Source organism: Seriola lalandi, unplaced genomic scaffold (assembly GCF_002814215.2).
Source record: "Seriola lalandi dorsalis isolate HSWRI2012SDOR001 ecotype SW California unplaced genomic scaffold, Sedor1 jcf7180002054048, whole genome shotgun sequence".
Classification (NCBI taxonomy): domain Eukaryota; kingdom Metazoa; phylum Chordata; class Actinopteri; order Carangiformes; family Carangidae; genus Seriola; species Seriola lalandi.
The window spans coordinates 738,473-763,051 of NW_019524601.1; the positions used below are offsets into that span (position 1 = coordinate 738,473).

General features: G+C 40.0%; 2 protein-coding genes across 2 annotated transcripts in view; both read right to left on the bottom strand.

Moving 5' to 3' along the window:
* zbbx (zinc finger, B-box domain containing) overlaps window positions 1-2,810 on the bottom strand; it is a 52,670-nt gene extending 49,860 nt beyond the window's left edge. Inside the window, exons 1-2 of the mRNA XM_023402979.2 lie at window positions 2,688-2,810; window positions 2,089-2,202 (exon numbers count right to left, since the gene is read on the bottom strand). Of these exons, the coding sequence (XP_023258747.1) occupies window positions 2,089-2,202; window positions 2,688-2,752 (179 nt within the window). The 5' untranslated portion in view covers window positions 2,753-2,810. The remainder of the gene's footprint in view (window positions 1-2,088; window positions 2,203-2,687) is intronic.
* Window positions 2,811-20,247: 17,437 nt separating this feature from the next.
* LOC111652645 (cilia- and flagella-associated protein 337) overlaps window positions 20,248-24,579 on the bottom strand; it is a 28,302-nt gene continuing 23,970 nt past the window's right edge. Inside the window, exons 16-17 of the mRNA XM_023402978.2 lie at window positions 23,830-24,027; window positions 20,248-22,794 (exon numbers count right to left, since the gene is read on the bottom strand). Of these exons, the coding sequence (XP_023258746.1) occupies window positions 22,690-22,794; window positions 23,830-24,027 (303 nt within the window). The 3' untranslated portion in view covers window positions 20,248-22,689. The remainder of the gene's footprint in view (window positions 22,795-23,829; window positions 24,028-24,579) is intronic.

Below are 24,579 nucleotides of genomic sequence, written 5' to 3' on the forward strand. Positions count from 1 at the left end.
CACCAAGTTCAGCCTAGACTTATTTGAATATGAACCCTCTCTGTTCAATATGAAAAAACCTCAGTCATCAAATGAGAGATATGAGAGATAAACTATAGAGAAATGGGTGAAAAAAAACAAGTTATGGTTTATTATTAATGTGGATCCACATGGGATTAAAATGCAAAATCTCAGAGAAATTGTATTTATTTCAAATCTATGTAAGTATTGTATTCTTTGTCATAAGTGCACTCTTGCTTTTGTTTTGTTTTTTTCTTTTTTTCAGAAACGCAGACTTACAACTCAACTTCTAACTGAAGGGCAGCTGCTTGTGATCTGAATGCTCACTGAACTGTATCATAGGAATAACGTGCAGTTCATCTGTTTTGAGGAGTGATTTTTACAAGCCTCTCGAAAAGCACACATGTCTGTGCTCAACTGAAACTTTCTGTTGCTGCTACTGAAAGTCATTTCTTACCTTATCACTGGCTTGTGTAATTCCTGCTTTTATCATTGCCTTAGCCTCTCAAAAAGAAATAAATATTTGATAAGTATTTATGGAATTAAATACAAGCATTGACTGGGCAACAGTGCATGTGATGGACCAGAAAATCCCCTGTAATTACTCTGAAGAGTTGTGACAGGTGATATATTGTATGTTGCAAAGAAATTTAAGCCTTATTGAAAAGACAGCAACAATTACAGGGGCTGAACAAAAGCTTGTCAAACAAAATACACTGCAGACAGGCACAATCAGAATAAGTAGTTAGTAGTTCTGATTATGATTGGGAAAAGTAAGGAAATAAAAACTAAAAACAAATACCTTACTTGGGTCAATGCTTGTCATGTTTTTATAATTTTATTACTTTTATTTTAAGGCTCATTTTAACATAAAATGCTTTCCCTATATATTTTTACTCATTCTTATGCCCTCCACCTGTGCTAAAAATGCCTTCCCATTATTGACTTTCAGTTTTCGGTAACATTGTTGGCCATTGATTCCTGTGAATGGAAAATATGAGTAATGTTGGATACAAGTTGTTCGGACCAAGTGTCGGTAGGGCTCCACTGACCTTTAGAATAGTCGACTACATGAGCATGAGCCTACTTTATCTATGAGTGGCTTTTTTCAATTCTCTGACTGCTCCTTTTTTCCTTCCTCGGAAACCTTACCTTGACCTTTACAGGTAGAGAAGTCATTGACCTCCCTCTCTCTGTCATTTATTCTCTCTATCTATTACTATGTCTCCTTTCTTTGCTCTTTTATGGCTGTTGCAGTCTTTTTCCCACCTTCTCTACCCCTCTCACTGTATTCAGTCTCTCCATTAGTCACCTGCTCTGTTCCCTCCCTCTGTGTTTAGCTGTGGCAGGCTGAACTTGATGTTTTTCTGCATAGAAAGTCTGCTGTATACACTTTCTCTCAACACTCCCCTTTTCCCTTTAGCTCTTCCCTTTCATTCTTCTCTGATCCCTCCCTTTACCTCCTGTAATTCTTGGCCTTCCTCCATCTCTTTTCACCCTCTCTTTTCTATGTGAAAATGTTGACATTATTATATTAATTTTTAAGCAGACACTGACAGTCACTGAGACCATGATAATGGTATAATTTCAATACAAGCACATGCTAAATCAAATACTATATGCAGAATATTTAAGTACTCAATTTTATGGGAATCAATCATAATTGTTGAGATATCATGCTCTGGGTAAAAGAGTTGGACAGCCAGATAGACTGACAGATGGGCAGCTCCATCCTTCGAGCCCTGGCGCTAGATGGGTTTACTAAATAAAATCCAACACAAGTCAAACCACAACAAACTAATAACACATGATGGAGTGCAGACAACACAAGGAGCAGTAAAATGATCAGTGCAGTGAGTTGAAACTTGGTTCAGGAATATGCATCTCCCCCTTTTGTGTTTTCTGTTAAAGCTGCTGCAGCCCATCCTGCACATACTTGTTTACTATCCTCTCCTCTCTCTCTCCCTTTTTTACTCATCCTGTCTCCTTCTGTCTGGTGCTTTCCACCATCTTACTTCCATTCTCACTTTCCCACTCAAGTTTGCCCCCCACCTCCTCTAGTACACCAACTGTGATCCTGATACTCACCCTCTCTCCTCCTTCTCTTTACTCATGCTCTGTTTCAGCTGTTGCAGTTTCTCCTCCATCTCTTTGCTCTCCTGGGCCAGAGATACGGTCTCCATCTGCAGTTCTTGCAGGTTCCTATGGCAACATACACACACACACACTCACATATATAATCAATCAATCAACAACAATCAATCATACAAATGACCTACTCCGTCGAATTGGACAGCCAGGCTCTCATCAATATGTTCAATTCATCTGCTGCACTAGTAGATCCCTGTTGCCATGACTGATCAATACTTTAATCAATTAGTCACTGGATCAGGGTACCACCAAGCCAGACATCAATTCAGTCAATTACCTGCTGGCAAATGAGAAACTACAATAGGAGATTGGACTGAGTTTGCATTGGACATTATGAAGATAACAAATACAGTGTACTGAAAACTATCAGAATCCAGGTCTCAAGGTTTATGTTCCCCGAAACTCTGTTTTTTGAAATAACTGTTCCCTAGGCAGAAATTAAATAGGAACAGATGGAAATAGTATGGCAACCAAGTAACCCTAATGGGCTTCTACCAAATGCCTTAAATCACATCATTGATCTTATCTCATCTTACCTGGCATTGAGCTTGATGGATTTAGCCTTGTTGTTAGGAAGCACCACAAAGTCATTTAAATTCATGCCTCTTCTTTCTGGGGGCTCAGGTATTCCTCCAGCGTCTTTTGCTGTGCTTTTTTCAAAGAGTCTCTTCTGCAATAAAAACCAACAGTAATGGCATAAAACTCATGCTGGGCCCATGCTAAATCACACACCACCATAAATGAATGCTGCTGCAATGAAATGAGCAAAATAGCTGGGACAGATTTACTCAAATGTAAAAGAGGCAGTTAAAACAAGCAGTCCTGTGTGTTTAAATTGTATCTGGCAGACTTATGCGTTTGACAAATTTCTGGCAACTCTTTAAAGCAGTAAAAGCCAATTACGGAAATTAGCAAGCAAGGCAGATATAATATATTGTTACAATAGCAAGACAGCTGATAGTGACATTAGGTGGGGGTGATTAGCTACTGTTCTGTTTCACTCAAGATGGGTAACCTCTTAACAAAGAACCTGACATTCCATATGCTGAAGAAAATCTATATGAACCTTTTGCCCAACAGATTGCCCACCAACAGCACAATATAGCTAACTAAAATCTAAAACCTGTTTTCACAGGGGACCTTGTATGATTTGTAACAACAGGAAAACAGGAATATCACAATTGTAAGTAAGAACATTTAAGTTCCTATTGCAGCTTTACCACTAAAGCATTAGACCTATGTATTACACCAGGGAAAAACTGAACAGGGCGCAGCCTTGATTATTATGATTATTATTAGTCACACCTGTGATTTTCCTGCCATGACCTGAAAAAAAAATTGTATTGTAGACATTCAGATGACAGATAAACTATGGCATCCTAAAGCTTTTAGTTGTATGACAGTAGAAGCTTTTCAAAGCTACAGCTTCAACAGGGTGACTTCAGGTGAGTAAACAAAACTCCTGGTGACCACAGTGGAAATCCGTAGTTTTTTGGCAATAATGGGTGAAAATACATAATTGTGTTCCTACTTTACTGTTGTTCCGTTGTCTATGTCCAAACCAAGACTTTTTTTTAAAGCAAAAAAAATGCATCGTTTTAAATCTCTAGTCCATTAAAACTAATGTAAATATTTGCAAATAACTAGAATAAATGTGCCAAATGGTAAAATGTGGACTTGTTTGACTAAATGTGGCTACCCCCTCATGAAAACAATATCGAGCTAACGTTAGCCAACACTAACGTTAATGCAAGCAGCCATTTTTCTACCTTAGCATTTACCAGGAAGGAGTCAATGTAAAGACTCATTTGACTTAAGCTAAATGAACCAGTAACTCACCTAAAAGCTTTCAGGAATTGAACAGTAAATGTGACACGGTAATTATTGAGAGGTAGTAGTGAAGCCAACAAACGTAACAGCTCTTTAACTTCAATTTACACACAGTTGAGAATATTTAACTGACCTTAAACTCTCCGTTACTGTCCTTGGTTTACCAGCCCGTGGCAGGACAATCAATCTTTCACTTTTCAATTCAGCCTGTTTTATGTTCTTTCACTTAAAGGGAATACTTTAATAATTCACGCCTGCTATATGAGGTTTTTCGCCGACAGCATGCTTCAGTCTCTGAGCTCAGGGCGTTTGTGTTGGGCTATCGTTACTATGACAACGCCTCTCTCGCGATAGCCCTGCAGCTGGCGAGTTTACCGGATACAGTTTGAGATTGTTGTTATGAACGTTTCCCTGCCTGAATTTCTTGAGTAATCTTCAACTTCAACAAAATTATAAAAGTATGCCTTTGTTTGTTCAGGGAATAAACATCGGATTCAAAAAGAAAAAGTCCCCTATTGCCTCAGTAATCATGGGCAGCGGGAATTCCCTTCTAATTAAAATCCTCACAGCATCAAGATAAATTTTTCATAGCTCTTGATTAGAGCTTTGAACCCTCGTTATTTTTTTCAACAGACTTTAGAGTAGTCTTAAGTCATCCAAGATGATGTTGTTTAGATCTTTCATGTTGACAAGTATTAGAGATCAGAAGCAAAATAATTTCTCATTAGCCCCATAAGATAAATGTGCTGGAATGAATTTGATAAGACCAAAGTGAGGGATATAGTGTGTATCTGTGCTTACAAGAGTACTTATGTTAGTTTGTTTGTTTACAGGAAAACTGAGCCACCATGTATCTATTTATTACATAAAAGTACAGTGTGAGCAAAGGGAAATCTCAGTTCTCTGACAATCAAAGAGGGATAGGGAAGAAAACAACAACAAAATGTAGGCTACTATTTAGATTGCAAGGGTCATTAGAATACAGTCTTATCATTGACAAGCTTAAAAGTTCTGTTTAAATGTTTATTTTTTACATATATTAGGCTATTGCTGTAACATTAAAAAAATTATCAAAAGAGTTCAGCTTCAGCACATACCAAGTGTCCGTATCAGACTATAAAATATTCCAGCGTAAGCACAGTGAAAGAATTAATGGGGTTTCCTTGGCCAGCTCACAGAAATCACAACAGCTATCCATATCTATTTGAGCAATCTTTCACAGGATCAATTCTGTGTAGTGTTTTGCATGACACTTTATTGATCTTTATGCAGTTTTAACACACATTTTAAGAAACAAACGTTTGAGTTTAAAATTAATCACCCCTAAATATAGAAATAAGTTTATTTAAATCACTACAAATGTCTATACCACCGAGACACCCATGGGAACTGAATCAAACACAACACTGTTGATTGGTGCTTTAGATATTTACAAAAATCTTTTTAATATAGTAAATACTGATTATTCTCTAACAAGTGAGCAATAGTTTAAAGTTCATAATAGGTACATTATTGATTATCATTATGATATTTCTTTGTTGTGGTCTTGCATATGCCTATGTATATGCCTAAGAAAGGAAACTAAAAGCTAGAGTGTGTTTGTGCACGTGTGTCTGCCTGTCCCATAACGTGCAGCTCGGCAGTCATCCATCCAGCTCTAATCTGTATTCCAGGACAAAAGAAACTCACTGGTATTAGGCTATTGCAAAAGTCCTTGCCATCCTCCCTACCAAACCACAGGACGATTATAGCTCAGCAAGCACTGAACACACCTCCACCTCATTCCTAAATCCTGCTTTCACACTCTCTTTCTCTCTGTCTCTCTCCTCTCCTTTTTTCTGTCTCTTTCTCCCTCTGTCTTCCTACATCGTTGGCATATGACCTATTGCTCCTGCCATCAGGGAAGTGTGGGTGTATGACTTATTGAGCGTGCCTGTGTGTGTGTGTGAGCGTGGACGGTCATTTAGGGTCATGACCCTCCAGCTGGATTCTGTCTCTGCTGCTAAACAGTGACTCTCGCCCTCTCTCTCCCTCTCTCTCCCTCTCAGCTCTGCCTGCATAGACAGCAGGGCGTGCAGCAGCATGCCGATGAGTGGACGAGTGAGAAGAAGAGAGAGGAGTAAGAAGGGGAGCGAGGGATATAGAAATGATGGGGGGGGGGGCATAGCAAGAGGCCAGAAGGCACATGGAAAAGCAAAGCAATAGGAAGAACAAGAACAAGAGAGCGACAGCATGCATGAAAGGAGGGGTACAACAGCAGAGCAGTTGCGGGAAAAGGACAAGCGTTGCGCTGTGAAATGTCAGGGCTATTTAATTCATTAGGAGGCAATGATTATGGCGCTGTACTGAATGTCATCTGCTGGGTTAAACCTTCCTCGGTGGCGGCATGCTGGATATATTGACTGTTTGGCAATGGTTGGAAACCTTTTAGCGATGACAGAGTGGCAGCAACAGGCCGAGAGGAAGAAAGGAGGGGGAAAGTCATCAGCAAGCCTGAATCAACACCATTTTTTGTTACTCCTGGTATGCACAGGGGAGTTGTAGATAATCCTGGGAGTATATTGACGAAATAATGGAGAAATTGTTAAACAACCTTGAAAAAGGTGGTTGGGAGCTTTCATACATCCATCTCCTACACCTACTTATTCCTATTCAGAGTCACAGGGGGCTGGAGACAATCCCTGCATGCACAAATGGTGGGGAAGCAGGTCACCTGTCCATCATAGGATTAACACCAGGCAAATGCATTCATACAGGCTATTTTAATCTTCCAGTTCACCTGATCTGCATGTCTTTGGACTGTTGGGGGGAAAATGAGAGCAAGTAACAAAGACGGGAAGAATAGCTGGCCCATGATCCAGGAACCTTCTTACTTTGACTGGCAGGCAACAGTGCAAATCGCTGCGCTCCTGTTTCGCCCCACACTGAAAATGAATGATAGAGAAATCATTTAGAATCATGTTAAGTTCCAGGGTCCAAGTGGACCACATACACTCTCACTTACTGTGACACTTGAATGGAACAGAGCCATCATTAACAGACATTGTTAAAAGTCCCACATGCGCTATTACTGCAATGACAAGTCAAAATGTGTGCTGTGAAAAATGCCTGTGGAATTTAATTTAATTTGTGGTGTGATCAGCATTGTAGAATTACATTAAAAACAAAAGAAAAGAAGACATAGAAGAAAACCGCTGACAGAAGAGGTGTGTGGATTATCCAGAGTAATAGAGACAATGATTCTGGAAAGAGATGGGGTTGTCTGAGGGATGACAGAAATCTCAGAACCTACAGAGGTGTTTTCAGATGTTTTGGTGAATTGCACTTTGGGAAGAAGTCAACATACTAATATGAATAAATGTGTAAGTTGTCCCAAATTCAAGGCAAGAGAGGAATAAAATGAATCAAGTACAGCCCTGAGAAGCACCCTGGTGCTTGGTTATCATGTTTATGATGGAAGGATATGAAGCTCTAGCTAGGAAATCAGTAGTGCTGAGATGAGATGAGATGAGATGAGATGAGATGAGATGAGATGATTTTTATTAAATTTGAAATGTATTCTTTAATGAGGCTATACAATTCAAAATTCAAAACTACAGTCAGACTACTATCGGCAAATGCAATTGTTCATTTTGAAATTGTGCACCACCTTTAATATGATTTAGCCAATTAAAAACAGAGACTGGAGCATCTGTTTTCTGGTAAAACTCTCTGTCTGGTATTGTTGTTCTGCACTAAATGCCCACTGCCATCACAATGACCCTTCATTAAAATCCAAGATATTCTTTATTTCCAACTGTGGATGTTTCAAGGGCTGCAACCTTAATTTACTGTCACTTGTGGAACATTCAATAGCAGGTCCCATCCTCTGAAAATAATGAGATTCCTTCTCACTGAGGTTTCATCACTGAAAACTCCCTCTCAGGCCATGACTGTGAAGAGAGCTATTCAGTGCCAGTTTAAAATGTGTGAGCTAAATGATGAGGAGGTCAAGAGGCAAGAGCAGAGGATAAGGATCAGTGCCTTCACTATAGGCCACAGTGCGATGAGATCATTGGCAGGAATACTTTTCCAGGTCCTTGAAATCATGAAGACAGACAGAATACTGTCTCTCTTAATGATTCCCCTCTGACTTCCTGCTGACACAGGGTGTGTGATTAGCTGGCCTGTATAGGCTGATATACTGTATGTGTGTGGTGTGCATGTGTAAGTCATTGTGTGTGCATTTTCTGCCTTTGAATAGAAGAAAATAAGAAACAAGAGAAACCAATTGAACTCAATAAAAAACGAGCCATAAAGAAATAAAAAAGACGTTAGAGGAGAATATTGAGAAAGAGGTGGATGCTGACTTTCAGAAATAAGAATTTGGTACAATATATGACATTTGTTATAGAGTAACTAATGCACTGCATATCTAGAAGCCATAAATAGGACTGACATTGGATATATGAGTGACAGGGGAAGGAATAAAACAAAGCATAATCCAGCAGCAGAGATGGAAGGAAAAACAGAGAGACTGACCAACAGAGTGAGGAGGTAACTATATTGATTGAAAGGAAGATAGGAAATCACAGAGGAAGAACAAAAGTGGAGTGAGAGAGCAAGCGATGACGAGAGTTGCAGCACGAGGGAAAGAAAGACGAGAGCGACAGAGTGAGGAGGATATGACAGTGTCAGGAACTGATGGCTCCAGTCACTGGATGTCACAGAGAAAGAGACGGAGAGGTAATGAGAGCTGTGGTGAAGGGGGAGAGGGGCCAGAGGGCTGGACACAAAGGCCAAGTGAGAAATTGAGAGGTTGAGTATCGAGGAGGGGAGGGAAAGATGGATGAGCGTGAGAGATGAAGGTGGAAGAGGGCGAGGAGCACTGAGGAACACACGTGAGTGGCTCTTCATCATGTGGAGTAGCTTAAGCTGATGGCTTTGTGTCACACTCCCAGACATTCTCAGACACACACACACACAAAGTACATACATTGAGATCACGCACATCTGTCAAAGCTCAGATAAGTGTCTGACAGTTATAGTGGGGCTCAAGAGAGGTTGATGGCAGGCAGTGACGCTACTGATGACTCTGATGTTCACCCGATAGAATAAAAGACACACGGACAGGGAGACGCGGAGTAGAGAATGAGTATATTGCACACCAGGAGGACACCGACAACAGCAAACCACCATTGGACAATGATGAATTGCTAATTTTAGCTCGAGAGGAAGGTTTGACAGCAACACTGACTGCCTTGTTAATCCTGCGTCGGAATAAAATTATGTGTCATTCCTTTTTTTATTTTACCCTATTCTATTACATTCAACTCTAGGAAAGGTAGTCAGTGTGACAGTAACTGCTGCACAGGAATCTGGGTCAGACATGACGTTTAATAACCAGGGAACAAGATGATACTGTTTGATCACATCAGCCTATTGTTCTGCCATGGATTATTGAGACAAATGGTGGCATGAACAAGATTTAGAATACACAATTTTCCCTCCAATGTCTGTAAAACAATGTGCGTGGGAGAACAGGTAAAATAAAACTTCAATATCTTTCACTGCTGGAATTTTTTTTTTTCCGCTTGATCACTCTTGCACACCCTCTCTCTCCCTCTCACACAAACATAAACAGATTTTTGCAGGCACACGCAAACACCTGCACATATGCACACATACACACACACACACACACACACAATCACAGTAGTCCGTTGGTGCGCTGTACCTCTACTGCCATCTAGGGGTTATATGTGGAACATGTCCTGGGTTGATTGCAGAAGCATGGCGAGAGCTATGGCCTGAAGAATGTCTGCTCATCATTTAGATTTTCTACTTACATGTTGGGGAGGAGAGTGGTCACTGTGCTCCGGAAATGCTCAGACACTTCTGGCATTGTGATTTGCACCATAAATCACAAATGACATGTCATTTGTTTCCTGCTCAATTGTCACAAACATATTTATAAATTTCACATTTACAAACCTAAAGTGCAGCTGTGTGGTAAACGTGTCTGGAATTTTTTTAAATCACACAAATCAATCATGTTTGTTCCTACTATGCCTCCATGACTGTGTGTGTATAATAACTGTCTGCAACTTCAGAGTGTGAGACTGAGAGCTCTATGTACACGCGACTAAAGCCTGTCTGATATGGCTGTTTGTATGTCAGTTTGTGTTTGTGTGGATAGCAGTTTGCACTATTTACTTGTGTGTTTTTGTAACTCTGACAAGAGCTTGAATGTGTGATGGTTTTGTAAATGGAGGATCTCAAATATACTACAGTATATGCCATAGATGGAAAGCTACAAAAAAATGGGAAAATACCCTTTCCTGCACCAAGTAAACAGTTCATTTCTAAAACTGAACTTACAGCACAACAACTAACCAGAAAACCTAAGTTAGCATTAGCAGCTCCTGTTAAAAGACTAGTTTGACATTTTTAGGAAATATGTTTCTTCGCTTTGACAAGAGTTAAATGTGCAGGCTGATACCACTGTGGGTCAAGGATCCTATATAGCTAGAGCCAAAAGGCAATTAGCTTAGCATAAAGACTGGAAACAGGGGGTATCACAAAGCTTGTCCATCCTCTGCCTGTTGTTTGTCTAGAAATAGTTGCAGCAGGTAACTTTTGGTAAACTTGCAAACTCATTTTCACATTCACATTTTTGTATGGATTACACAAAGGAGATACGTTAACTGGTAAGCTTTAAAGCTTCTCTTCAGGAGATTTTTTAAACTCTAGATGCCCAGACTAACAGTTTCCCCCTGCTTCAAGTCTCTATGCTAAGCTAGCGCCTCCTGGCTCCAGCTTCACACTAAGCACGCAGACATGAGAGTGGTATCAATCCTCTCATCTAACTATGTTAAACAGTTCCTTTAAACAAAATCACACTTGTTATGGAAAGACTTGTGGATGGAGAATGCATTGCAGTCAGTGAAATCTTCTCTTTCACCGGCTCACAGGCCTCATGCCTTCCCTTTCCCACCTCCGCCATGGTAAACACTGAGGCATTAACTAGTGTTTTGTGGTTAAAAATGGTATTTAATTAGCTTTGTTGATCTGTGTTCATTTATCCAGCCACAAACAGTAAACAATCCTGATCTTTAGTTAATCATCCCAGTATCAGGCCACACCACCTGCTAATAGCCTACTGATTATTTATGGATTAATGGCCATCTAAACACATATCTTTCACCACACATACACATTGGCAAAAACATGGATAAATTATGGAATATGCATCTTTATGCCTTTTCTCTCTATCATAGAAAATTCTGATCACAAACACACACACACACACATACACACACACACATACAGTACATGCATGCATACATAGACACGTAGGATGGGCAGTTTCTGTCATCACAGCACTTTCCCAAACAGGCTCTGATTAAACAGCAGCTTAGAGCGCTTTAATTTCATGGAAGAACAGACAGCGAGAGAGGGAGCGACGGAGAGAGACAGAGAGAGAAAGAAGATGTGTGTGTGTGAGAGAGAAAGAGGGCTACAGATGCACGGACAGGGGGGAGAGAAGAAGAGGGAAGGACAGACTCTGCTGGGGTGTATGGTGGGTTTGGGGGAAACAGAGAGGGCGAATGAAACAAGCGGTGGCCGGAGAGTAGCTTGAAAGGATGGGCGGAAGATGAGAGAGAAAGAGCGGGACACAGTAAAGAGGGAGATGAGTTAAGCTGAGGAAGGCAGCAATGATAGACAGGATATGGGTACAGGACGAAGGCGATAAGAGAGAAAGAAAGTGAGATATATATAAAGAGAAACATCTGAAGGCTTGTCCAGAATTTAAAAAACCTGGAACAGGAGGTGAGGAGAGGTTGGAGAAGATATACGCTGCAGGCAGATGGAGGGCTTCAGTATTTCAGTCACATAAAATATTTAAATCCCAGCTAAAAATCTGTGAATACTGCGTATTTGTGATTTGTCTTATGTTCTGTCACACAACATGCTTTCTCCTCTTATCTTTATCTCTACACACACACACACACACACACACACACACACATACACACACTCACTCACACAAAGCGTATAATACTTTCATGACACACATGTGCTTCCAGTTAGCAGTTGAATGGAAAAGGGAGGGAGATTATTAGGGGATATCAGCCATGGGGATGTGACCACGGGGCCAAACTGTCACTGCACGTTCTGAGCCAACACAGAAGTGAGCGGGTGTGTAAGGAGAGCCTATAGCAAATGAAAGGAGTTAAGCCACCAGCCTGCAGCAGTTCCAGGGCTTGTGTATGTATTTGTCGGAGCATTTCTTCAGTTTCGAATGTGCCATTATAGATTTCCACACAACAGCGGCTCAGTCAAAGGGTTCGTAGCATTCAGAAAAGACAATGTGGACTATGCAAGAGCACACGCACATATACATAGCAGGCTTTTTTAATGCGGGGTTTTATAATATATGTTAAAGTACTCACAAATCCATTTTCTTTGAAGAGCCCACTGTGGCCTTAAGGAGAACTGTGCAATAGCTAGCTATGGTACCAGAATAGTAATAATATATGAATATTAATGCCACATTCTCCCTTCCGAACTGCCTATAGATGGCACGGGACCTTTAATGCTGGATGTTTGAGTGTGATCCTATGTGTGTGTGCTAAGAATGTGGATACCAGAGCTTCGGTACATGCACACTACTCCTTAACTTTACATTCTGAGAGTTGCCAGGATTAATATTACATAGATGTATCAGTGATCTGACATCAACATCAAACGCTATAGCTTCCAGTCTGTCTAACTGTCAACTTTTTGTAACTTTGAATCTTTTATATTTTTGATCATCTCCAACTGTTAGGGTCAATTTGTCAATCGCACCAATTGAAAAGATGTTTGAAAATGTGGACTTGAGGAAGGTTTAAAGAGGAAAACTTGGTGAAAATACCACATGAGGAATGGATAAGGTAGACTGGTGTAGAGGTCATTATTTTATGTAGATGATATTAAACATGAAATATGAGATAATATATGACAAGATGAGAGGGTAACACACACATGCATATATTCATGTCTCCTTCTTCAGGACGGAACATCACATGACACCTGGTGTGTCATATAAGCCGATGCTTGCTAATGAACTTGTGGACATGGTGGACAAAGACATGAGGCAAGGCATTTCTCCTCCTCGCCCTTACTCTTCTGTTCATATACTCTGCTCTCTGTTCATCTTGATGCCTCTCTTTTTATCCTCTCCTCACCTCACTCCCTTTATCTTTCCTGTTGTTTATCTACATTTTCTCTTTTGCCCCTCTCAGTCTAACCTGTACACCTTCACATCTCCTTTACCTCTCCATTTCCATCCGCCAGTCACCTCTCGTCCTCATCCTTCCTTCATCTACCGATTTTGCCCTCTCTTCTTTTCATCTTTTCTCTGTTCTTCTCATCTTTGCCCTCTTGTTTCCTCTCTCATCAGCTATTCCTTTACTTGTTTCCTTCCATTTATTTTTTCCATTTCCCTGAGTCCTTTTTTCTCAGTCTACATCTGTCCTCACCTCACTTCCCTTCAGCTTCCTCTTTCCTCTCCCCTCCCTCCTCCACAGTTGGCTAGACTAGGGTAGATAAAGTGGAAAAGAAACCTGTTTTGACTAGTGAGGGCATCGGTATTTACAACCAAAGTGTGTGTACCTGCTGATCAGCAGCAGCCGTAGCCCAGGGAAGCAGCGCACAGTGTCAAACTGAATTTATTGCCCTACACCTTCTCAATATTAAGACTGTTTAAAACTGCTGCTTAGCATTCTGATTGCATGCATCTTCCTGCTCTAAGTTAAATGGTCCTCCAGCACGGATTCCATCCATGTACATACACACATGCAGATACACAAGTGTGCTCAGAAAAAACCCAAGTCATGCTTCCTTGGACATAGTTTTATCTTGAGCTGATGGATGGTTTTCATCTAAATCTTGTGTTTTGGTTTCTTGTCTTTTAAACACTGTCCAGCTCAAATTTATGATATTAAACATGGTGTATGAATGGAAACACTCTCTCTCTCTCTCACTCACTCACACACACACACACACACTCCTCCTCTCAAGGGAACTATGACACAGCACATAAGCCTTATGTGAATGATGGTCATTCATTATGCAGTGGTTCCTCTACATAACATGCTAGAATGGATTGAATAGCCTGTGACATGGTAAAAATTTACCTTCTCTCATAATTTCCTTCTCTCCCTCCCTCTCTCATAAAAAAAATACAGTGTCTGGTTATTTCCATCTTTACAAGTGCAGCAGTAATCATCATGCAATTAAAAACTCATTCAGCCAACATCCTTCTGTTGAATCCCCTATAAGAAACACAAAAGTATAGCAGATAGAAAGACGGGCAGGAATCAGATAAGCGAGACAGACAGGTTCACTGAAAAAAAGTTCAAATAAATCCACAAATTAAGAAAAAGATGCAATTTCATGTTTTCATTAATTAATCAAAGTACTTGTATTCAAACCCTGGGTTATTAATGAAGTGGTATGGTGTCATAACACAAGAACATTGGATGAAACACAATAGAAAAATTTTGAAAAACATTTGTCAAACGTGGTTGTGTTTTGCACCTGCAGGGCCACTGTAGTCAGCATTGCCACAGGGGCAGCCACTGTGAAAAAAGTTCAAATAATAAGAACAGGAAATTTGCAGGTCATGCATTCTGAGGCTGGAAATATTATTTCATATTTGGAGAGATGAAGTTTAAGAAACGGCCACAGCATCTCATGGCCGGTTGCCAGTACTTCTGCAGTGTACTCAACATTTCCACTGAAAGATTGAGGATTAGGATTCAGCTCCTTTGGGTTACCAGCCTTTCCCCAACAGATGTATTCAAATGAGTTGTGTATTGTCTAAATGTATAATTTCACAGCTGAACATTGAGTAGTCAGTTTGCATCTGTAGCTGAACTTTTCCCATCGATACATGCTAGTAAATTGTCTTATTGCCTGCTTTATTAACAGGTACTTTGTTTATGTGATTAGTTCAGCTAATTTTCGGAAGGCAATTAAAAACATTAAAAACCACAAAAGCAGCTTTGGGTTTAATATATCGCACACCAATGATGAAAGAGTTAAAATGGCACTTTGAGATTTTGGAATAAAACCAGCACATATTTTACAGTATGCAGTCTTAAGTACAGCTGAAAATGTCAAGTTTGACTTGGTTGCTCAATGGACCAAAGGAGGAAATGGCTCTATACAAACGTGTCCTCATATATTACACTTTGTCATTGTCTAATTCTCATTTAAAATCTTAATGGCCAGTGTTAACTTTATGTGCAGTGAGTGACTGTACTGGCTGATAGAGATTTATTCTTATATAATATTCCTGAACAAGAGCCTCTCCTTCTGAGCTGATTGGCAACAACTCAAATTGTACATTATTGGTATCATTGTTGTCTAAATATATCTTTATTTTCTTCCATCACAACACAGACATTTCTTGTGTTCTTAGACAGAAGCCAAATGAGTTCAAAAATGTGAGTTGTGCAAACTTGTGAGGGACGTTTGTGACTGATTTGTTAATACAAGTTTTGGTTGGAGAAATACCTAACTTTAGCTCTAACAGTTTGATCACTGGTCTCTGCACTACAAAAACAACATGAAATGTTTGTTTTCCATCACCGACAGGCCGCACTGCCCACAACACTTGCTGTCTGTGCTCTTTAGATACCTAGAATAACTCAAACAAAGCAAAAATTTGGAAAAAGAAATGATCAGAAAGTGTTTAATGCCGTTATTTAATTTGTTGTCATATTTATTTGTCAAAGGCTGCAGTTATTTAAAGATGATGTTTATTCGTGGATTTGTCCACCTGGCTCCCACTGGCTTTATTTTTGGCTCCACTTCTGATGTTAGTTTCACTCCAGGTGCAACAGTGTTCTCTTTATCCTTCTTTCAGGTGCGTGTTAAACCCACAGACTCTGGACTTCAAATGATCAGTGTGAAGCACAAGAGGATTAAGATGCATACAGGTCCATATCCATGTCCCTTGAATGTACGGTACATAATGCATTATAGGCAATACAGTCTCTGGATTCTATGGTAATAATTCAAAGTTGTATGATCCTGACCACATGTTTGAACACTTTCAGGCTGGAGGTTGAGTTGTGACATCTGTGCCATGGATGAGTTCTTGCAGTGGATCCCAACCATCAAAGTGTCTGAGTCAGAACGCCCGCTCTCAGTGAGCTGGCTGGTGATCACACTGCAGAGAACAAGCGAAGGAGTGTGTGGCTGCAAGAGTGAAAGCTGAGGGATGAAATACTGTATCTGAAGTGTCAAATGTTCACACACACAGTTGCGTTATTATGATAGCTCCCTTGAGACATGCGTGGGAGCCACATATGTGTGTTTGTGTGTGTGTGCGCGTGTTCCAGTTATTAATCTGTATGACAATAAATCTTATTTGCGGTGGACGCTAAAATTAACCAGGCAATACCAAGATGAGAACTAAATTACATGACAAATGTAAATTTGATTTATGGTAATTATGCTGCAATCAGGCAGCCTGAGCTGCAATGTGCATGCAGACTCAAACTAATTCACCTGCCACCAAACTCATACATACAAATGAAGCTATCTTAAGAGGAGAATATATGAAGAGTGATTTATGCACCATTCAAACAGATAAGGCAATATTACAAGCCTGGGCGCTTCAGGCCAGTTAATGTGTGGAACATGCATGCACATATACATGCATATGCAAATATAAAATACTGTATATTTGCAGTAACAATAACCTCAATTATGAGTTAGAATCACCAATGAATGAACATAATTCTCTGGAGGCAATATGTGTTGGAACTCATGCTGTGGAATTGCAATTTAATGGGACTGCAAATTATATGAACTTGTGTTTGATATACAGACACATATATGATCATGAAGATTCATGCTCATATTGTAAGAATGTGCACAACGTTTGTGTACATGTGCGATGAGATTTCCACAGCTTGAATGTCACCTTAAAAACTAGCCAAGACTACTAAATTAAAATAAACTAAAGCTGAAAGTCATGCAAATTAGGTGAACACACACACACACACACACACACACACACACATACACACACACACACACACGATAAGTATACTGCACCAAAAGGCCCATATAGCAGTGCACTTTAATCACAGAGTTCATTTCATTTCCTCTCCTCTCTCCTTTATCACTGGCCTGGTTCTTATTCATCTTCATAAGAAAGCGGAGGAAGAGGAGCCAGCTCCTAATAGCTCACTGATTTACATGATGAGTGTTTAGCCACATAGACAAACTCCTGGGAAAGGGGACAGGAGAAAAATACAAGTGCACACAAGATAACTTCTCAAACACACAGACACAGAGGAATGTAATTCGATTTCATATAAAGACAAAGAATCACAAGCAGATACACACACAAATCTATACCCAAAACACGCTCATAAAGAGAACAAACAAGGCATGCCCTGCTGTAAACAGATGAGTTAGCACTCACGCACTCCTTTGCTTGCTTAGTGTGTAACTCAATTTGAAATGCTAACACTGCCACAGGCTCAGGGGCATGCAGCAGCGGCTAGCATCATCAGCCCACTTCCTAGCAATTTAACTCCACTCTTTCAACACAGAACAGTTGTGCAGTGGCCCCATAATTTACACACACTGAATAAAATTAATTGGGAACTTTTGGGCACACATCATTTGCACGCTGGACCTACTTTGAATTGTAGATGAAGAAGAGGAAGGGAGGTGGTCGCAATGTGCTGCAGCATATTCAAGCGTGTGACCGTGTTTATGTGTTTTGTTTTGATTTTATTTTAGTTCTGGCTATCTGAGATGTATGTGTGCGTGTGTGTGTATTCATGTGCTGTAGAGCTTACATTAATGATAAGGACCTCTAGCTCTGTCATTATTATCCATCATCAGTTAAAGAGGTGTTGGGTTTGGAGGGAGAGGTGATAATGACAGGGATGAAGGAGGCGAGATTAATGATTAAATTGATCATATATGTAAATATGCACATAAAATGCAGCAGGCAGACTAGTCTTTAACTGGGGAGAAACGCAATTAAATGCAAGGATATTTTTATCGGCAGGCACGTACACAATAATAGGTTAAAAGCAAGCGCTATTAGGTTGCTAAGGAACTGTTAAGAATAAATCAAAAAATCGTGCCTCGGTTGGTCAGTATGAAAATCAGGGTGTGTTATTAAGAGAGTTGCAGTTAAATCCTCAACATTAGCAATAAAGAAGTTAGAAATATACTTTTTATATTATCTTTCTTGCCTAGAGTTAGATTCTATTTTCATATCTGAAAATAAGAGCCAGGTTATTCTATATTGGAAGGCAAAAGTGTTGTAGTTTATAGCCTCTCCTGGATGCACTGTATTTACACACTGTAAATATAAAAAGTACGGTGGCCCTGAGAGCTCATGGCACTGCAACTTAGGAAAACACATGCAAACAGACAAAACACCAACAAATCCAGGAAACATCTTCATCAGTTTCACATCACAAGTGCTGCAAATACCACAAACCCAAATACATGAATGAGCTGCAAATCCTCACTATACAACAGAAGTGTTTCCAGTGGATGTGGGGAAAAAAATCTCCAAGACAATGTCAAAGGAGTGTCATGTTAAAACCCCAGAGGCACCCCAAACCTGTGTGAATCAGGAGCTTTAAGGAAATGAAACTGTGCTGACAAATACTTTAATTTGTAAGTGCATATGAAAAATCAAGCGTAAAAGACAATTTCTACAAAAATCAGGATAAAATAAAGCAGACACTTTCCGAGACCATGGAAAGAAGAGAAATGAAAAAAATCAAATCAAAACAATCACAACACTAAAGTTGGATCTGTGTGGAAATCTGATTTCATGATCACTGGTGCTGAGGAAAAGTATGTTACATTTCTTCAAAGAGGCAGCATGGTCATTACTTCTGCAAAAATCATATTCATAATAAATCGCATTTTACTAAATACTGCCAATCACTGCCTCGTACTAAAACTGCTCAACCAATTTATGAGAAGAATTTGGAAGAGGAGGAGGAAGTGGTGATTAGGCTGCAGGAATTTCGATTAAACTGAGTGAAAGAGTTTAGTAGGACTGACAACTCCACATTTATGTTTGTTGGCTGTCAACGATAACAGGTGGAGCTCACAGCAAGGGCTCCAATTAAAATCAAAATCAACCTGCCTGCTTGTAATTGCTTTTCCACCTTCACCTCGTGTGTTTGTACGTGTGTGGGTAGGTGAAGTCGGTGCAAAATTTAACGACATCTACATTTCACAGACTCGTTTGGTTATTTGACATGTTCCCAATGTTCACTCTTTTAATCTAGTTTGTTATAATTTCAGGTGATCTTTATGGTCGCATAAAAGCACAAAGATTAAATCCTGCACTTTCCTCTGTGAGCTGTATCTTATTTCTCCTGTGGATACCTTCGTACTTTGTGTTGCTGCAGAGATTAGACTGAGCACCCAGACCCATCAATATCCATGACTCCTCTATTGCTCGCGCACACATACACATATATATATACACACACACACACACACACACACACACACACACACACACACACAAAGTGATGGAGTGAGCGGAACAGACCTGACGCTCTCACTCACCGGTGAATGGCTGCTCTGATGGACTGGCGCTATTTAGACACACATACACACACGCACGCACGCACGCACGCACGCACGCACGCACGCACGGACAAAGACACACACTCAGCTGGTGATGGAGTGAGGCCATTCCTTCTCCTCACCTCATGCCCAGTAGCTGGCTGGCAGCCCAGTGTAGACTTGCCAATTGGCCCTTCCACCAAGTAAACCACACAAACTTTTCTGATGAGCTCAGTACAGTACACACTCTCTCTCATGCACACACACACTCACACAGACTGACACAGTCTGTATTGATTCCCTCTGTAGAGTCCTGGTGGAGACTTGCTCTCCACTTTACACTTTCCAGGCATTTCAAAAGTTAGGTATTCTCTTAAAATGTGGAGTCCTTTATCATTTGACTCGCCCTTGGGCTTAAAGAGACACTTAAATTCCGCCTTCATCACATGTACCATTTTCATTATCCTTTTGAGACTATTTCACCGTAGATTAATATTGCATTATTCTTCTGACTGAATACATTTTATGGTCATGTAATGATCAAATAATATACTCTTTTCCCTCTCACCTAACTTACCTAACACCTAATTACCTAACATCTCATTAGAGCTAAATATTACACCTGGCTCAGCCATCAAAAAGAGAAACAGGTTTGAGGGCAAACATGTTTGATTGAGCTTTATTAACAGCTTAACATCATTCATTGTCTCGCGCAGAAACCATCATCAAGGACTAATAAATGTACCTATGACCCGTACAGAGCTTTATACCAAGAGGCAGGCACACCATTCCTGCTGACTTCACCGAAAGACATCTGTCTTCTTTACTTAAAGAGAATATCTTTCACTATAACTGCCAAACAAATGTCTAAACATGCCTTACTAGACTCCAGTGACTCTTCATTTTGACATGATTTCCATTGGAGTAGCACCTATGAGATTTATACAGCTCTTCCTCTCCACCTTCATGCTGCTTGAGTAAAAACACCTCAACATCTGATTGTGAAGTTTTACCAATGTCATCATCGGTATCATGACAGAAAGGCCGTAACTGCATTAAAGGCTCTATATGTAAATTTTTGATATTGCTATATAGCCAATGTTAGCATTAACAGCTGCTTGCTTACCAGGCTAGAAGAAACATTGTTATGCCTTGTTTTCTTCTATTTCTATCGCTTTTTTTTTCTTTGCTGCCAAATGTGGTTTCTTGTCAGAGGGGGTGGTGGTTTGATAGTTTACTAAGATAATCAGCCATCGTTGTGTTTACAAGCCAAGAGGCTGGAATACATCCTCTGATCAGCGTATTTCTTCATTGTTTCTTGTTGGACTGAGGCCAGACTGGATGCTACAGTGACTCACTATCGCCTCCTGAGGTACAAAGTGGTGTTATGAGATGGGAAGGGACGAGCCTAGCTGCTTAGCATGTGAACTCCAGTAAATATCTCTGCAACACAATCCATATATATCTTTTGGTCCTTGACTTTCTTCATATTCTGTTGATAATTTTTGTTGATTTTTGAATGTTGTAAACTAAAATACTTATATACATATAGTACCTTTGAACGCAGTGGTACTTTTCTTAAAAACTGCCATTAATGTATTTTCATCTTGGTACAGATAAGAGAATGGAATTCATTCGGGCAGAAGATCTTCATTTTGATGATATTCTCCAGCAGACTTTTAGCCACAAGCTGTCTTAGTTACTTGATAAAGAAAATCTAAGTATAAAGGGCAGATTCTTAAAGGTCAAGACTGAACATTTGAGCTCAGTTTAGTTACTTAACTCTTCATAGAGCACAACATCTCAGCACAGGCCTATATCAGATAGAGAGAATAAAAGGAAGTAAATGGACCCTGGAGTTGGAGTTAGGATTATTTTGTCACACTACAATTTCCAAGGTCAAGAAAATTTTAATGCTCAAGCTGCAAAATTCTTTTTGTCGTTTCAGTACTTCAACTGAATCCCTCAATTTGAACACTTTTATTCCGGAAAATATCAAATTCTTTGAATGATTTCGCATTCATCCTGTCTTGACATTACACACATCATACAACAGCAAAGTGTTTGTGAAAGAAGCCCGTAACTCCTTTGTGCCACAAATGATTATAGATAACCGAAAAGTCTATCAGGCAAGAACCAGAAATTGGCAAAAACTGAGGGCTGGAAGGCATAGAACCACGTGATCAATAAATACAGCCAAAAAACAGCAAAATGAACCAAAAACCCTTATATTTGAAGACATTTTCAAGGCGTATGCATTATTTCATTATTATAATTAATTATCATTATAATGTCAAAAAGGGATTTTCTTCTGGTTCACATATACATTAACCCCAGGACAGCCCCATCAGTATTTGTGAAATGAAAATCTCCCTCATAAATCTAGAAATCCAGAGAAAATGTCTAATGTGTGGTGTCAAATGTGTGTAGAGCCTAAAGCTACTCCACTGGCAATTAAAGGGAGACTGAGAACTCTTGTAAAGACCCTGTCTTTTGTATCACAACAGTGCAATCAGTTTGAAACCATAAGGCACTCTCTAGTTCCCAAGAAAATAATGTCCAGTATGATCTCTTTCTATTCTCTAAGCATCACAGTAAAATCATAGTACTGGGAGCATCACAAATGCCTTTTCATTCCTCTTTGACTCTGAGAGGCGGTCATGACTAATAACTGTTACACACCACACTGTCCTTAGGCGTTGAAATACAATGTGATAAAAGCTGCAATTTAGGGCCATTTTCCTGACTGAAGGTCTGAAGGACAGACAATGTTCTGGTTCTATTTTCCACAATTTACCCTAAATAACATCAAGAAAAAGTTGGCAAATATTTTTATTACTCATAAGAAATTGAGTGGATTTTCAAACTCATGGCAGGCCATCTTATCTACCTACACGACAATGCGAGAAACATTGTGAAGCTTTATCAGACAGTGGAACGGAGCAGTGAAAATATGCAACTACAGCACAATGCAATTTTGCCAGACTCATCTCTTCACCTGGATGGTTCTTTTCTGTCCATGTCCCACTGTCCTCATTCTCATTTTTTTCTTTTGTCTCCACCTCTCCCTCTGCTGAGGTGCTGAGTCCTGGGTCAGATAGCATCTCACTGGGAGCTGGAGGTGACCTTTCCTCCACCCTGCCTGGTGTCTTCTTGCCCTTCGTGATCTCTCTGGTCCAGCTCATTTCTCTCCAAGGACCACTGCTCCTCCTACACATGATGGACGGCAGCGGAGATGAGACAGCGAGAATGTTTGAGCCTGCTGGTTTTTCGAGTTGACCTTGTGACAACAACATTTCTACTTTGAATCAACAGATTAGCAACCTTGCAGCCTAGTCACACTGAGGAACATTCATTAAATTGTGGTGGGAAGCTCTTTAATCTGAGTGACTGTCTGTGTTTTCTCCTTGATCTGAAGCATAGTCATAATTAACAGTGTATGCTTTGATTACCTGATGTGCTGAATATGAATGTAGTCTTTTATTTCCACAATCCACCTCTGATAAACATTACACAATCCATAAATCCAACAGTATGAAATAGAAATGTGGCATAATACCTCTTAAAACATTAAAAGGAACCCAAACTACATTTAGACAGTCTTCTCTGTCTACCAGCTCAGCTGTGTGTGTGTGTGTGTGTGTGTGTGTGTGTGTGTGTGTGTGTGTGTGTGTGTATGTGTATGTGTGTGTGTCTGTGTTTGTTTCTACACATGTGGGGGCACCGACACTGTAGTTTAAATCTCCATCTGTCATGTAGAAATTATGTATAGGTGTACACGCATGTCTGCTTTCAGTCATGCATGTTCCTCTTTGGGTTGTGCTGCATTTGTGTGACTGTATGTGTGTGGGCCTGAGGCAGACTGAAATGAGCAACACTCAGTAGACATCGCCCCAGGCTAACTTAATATGGGCCTCCTTTGAAACAAACACACATACACACGCCTAACAGTGGCTTGCTGCTGGGTTTCACTTCCATTTCGTCAACTGAATCCTACCACCCACCAGCATGCAGCAGAGTGGGAGGTTCGGCTTTAACAGAGCCAGCCTGCACCACTGTACGTTTGAACCACGAGGATCTAAGGCCATTACCTTGACAGTGTGGCACCGAACAATATCTCTGCCATCCGAAACAATTTATTTCAAACATACAGGTTATGTTATGTGACTCGAGTTATTACAGTGCACTTAATGACCTTTGTATGTGTGTGTGTGTGTGTGTGTGTGTGTGTGTGTGTTTGTGCACCTGTCCGAACAGACCGACGGTATCCCCTGGCAGGTAGCTAAGAGCCACACTGCAGTCTGACGATGCAGAGAGGAGGAGAAGCCTGTTACCGTGGACACATGTCTCCAGGTGAGTCACACGATCAAGGTGTGTGCGAAAACTAAGCAGTAGCTTTGGAGGTTCTTCGGTTATTCCATCATCCGGCTCAAGACAATAATGCTGAGGGACAGCGGAGCAAAGCAGTGGATTATTTAATAGTATATTATCATAGGATATTAATACCAATTCATCAAAACTAAAGCAATTAATGAATCTGACGAATTTTCTTCATACATAGAATCACTTTTAAAATGTAAAAAAAAAAAAAAAACTTCACCCTTCATGGCCATTAAATGTTTTGCTGCAAGAAACATTAATAATAAAAAAATTAAAAAAAGTTAGGCTAGCTGATGACATAGTCTTAATTGTCTGCCTGTTTTAGTAACTGAAACTCAGTTATATATCAATTTATTTAACTGCATCATTAGCTCAAATTAACAAAAAAGCTGAAGAAACTGGAACACATTTTGTGTGCAGCGTGCCTCTTAAATAGTTTGAAGTGAGGATAATGATTAATAATCATCTACAAATCATTAATAATCAGCCTGAAAAAAGGCAAAATTGCAGTTTCACAAGTCATAAATCTGTTGCACAGTCTGGCTAAGAGCTTTCAAAACCCTTTTTCTCTACTACTTACTCTACATCATGGCCCACTGCAATGTTATCATTAAC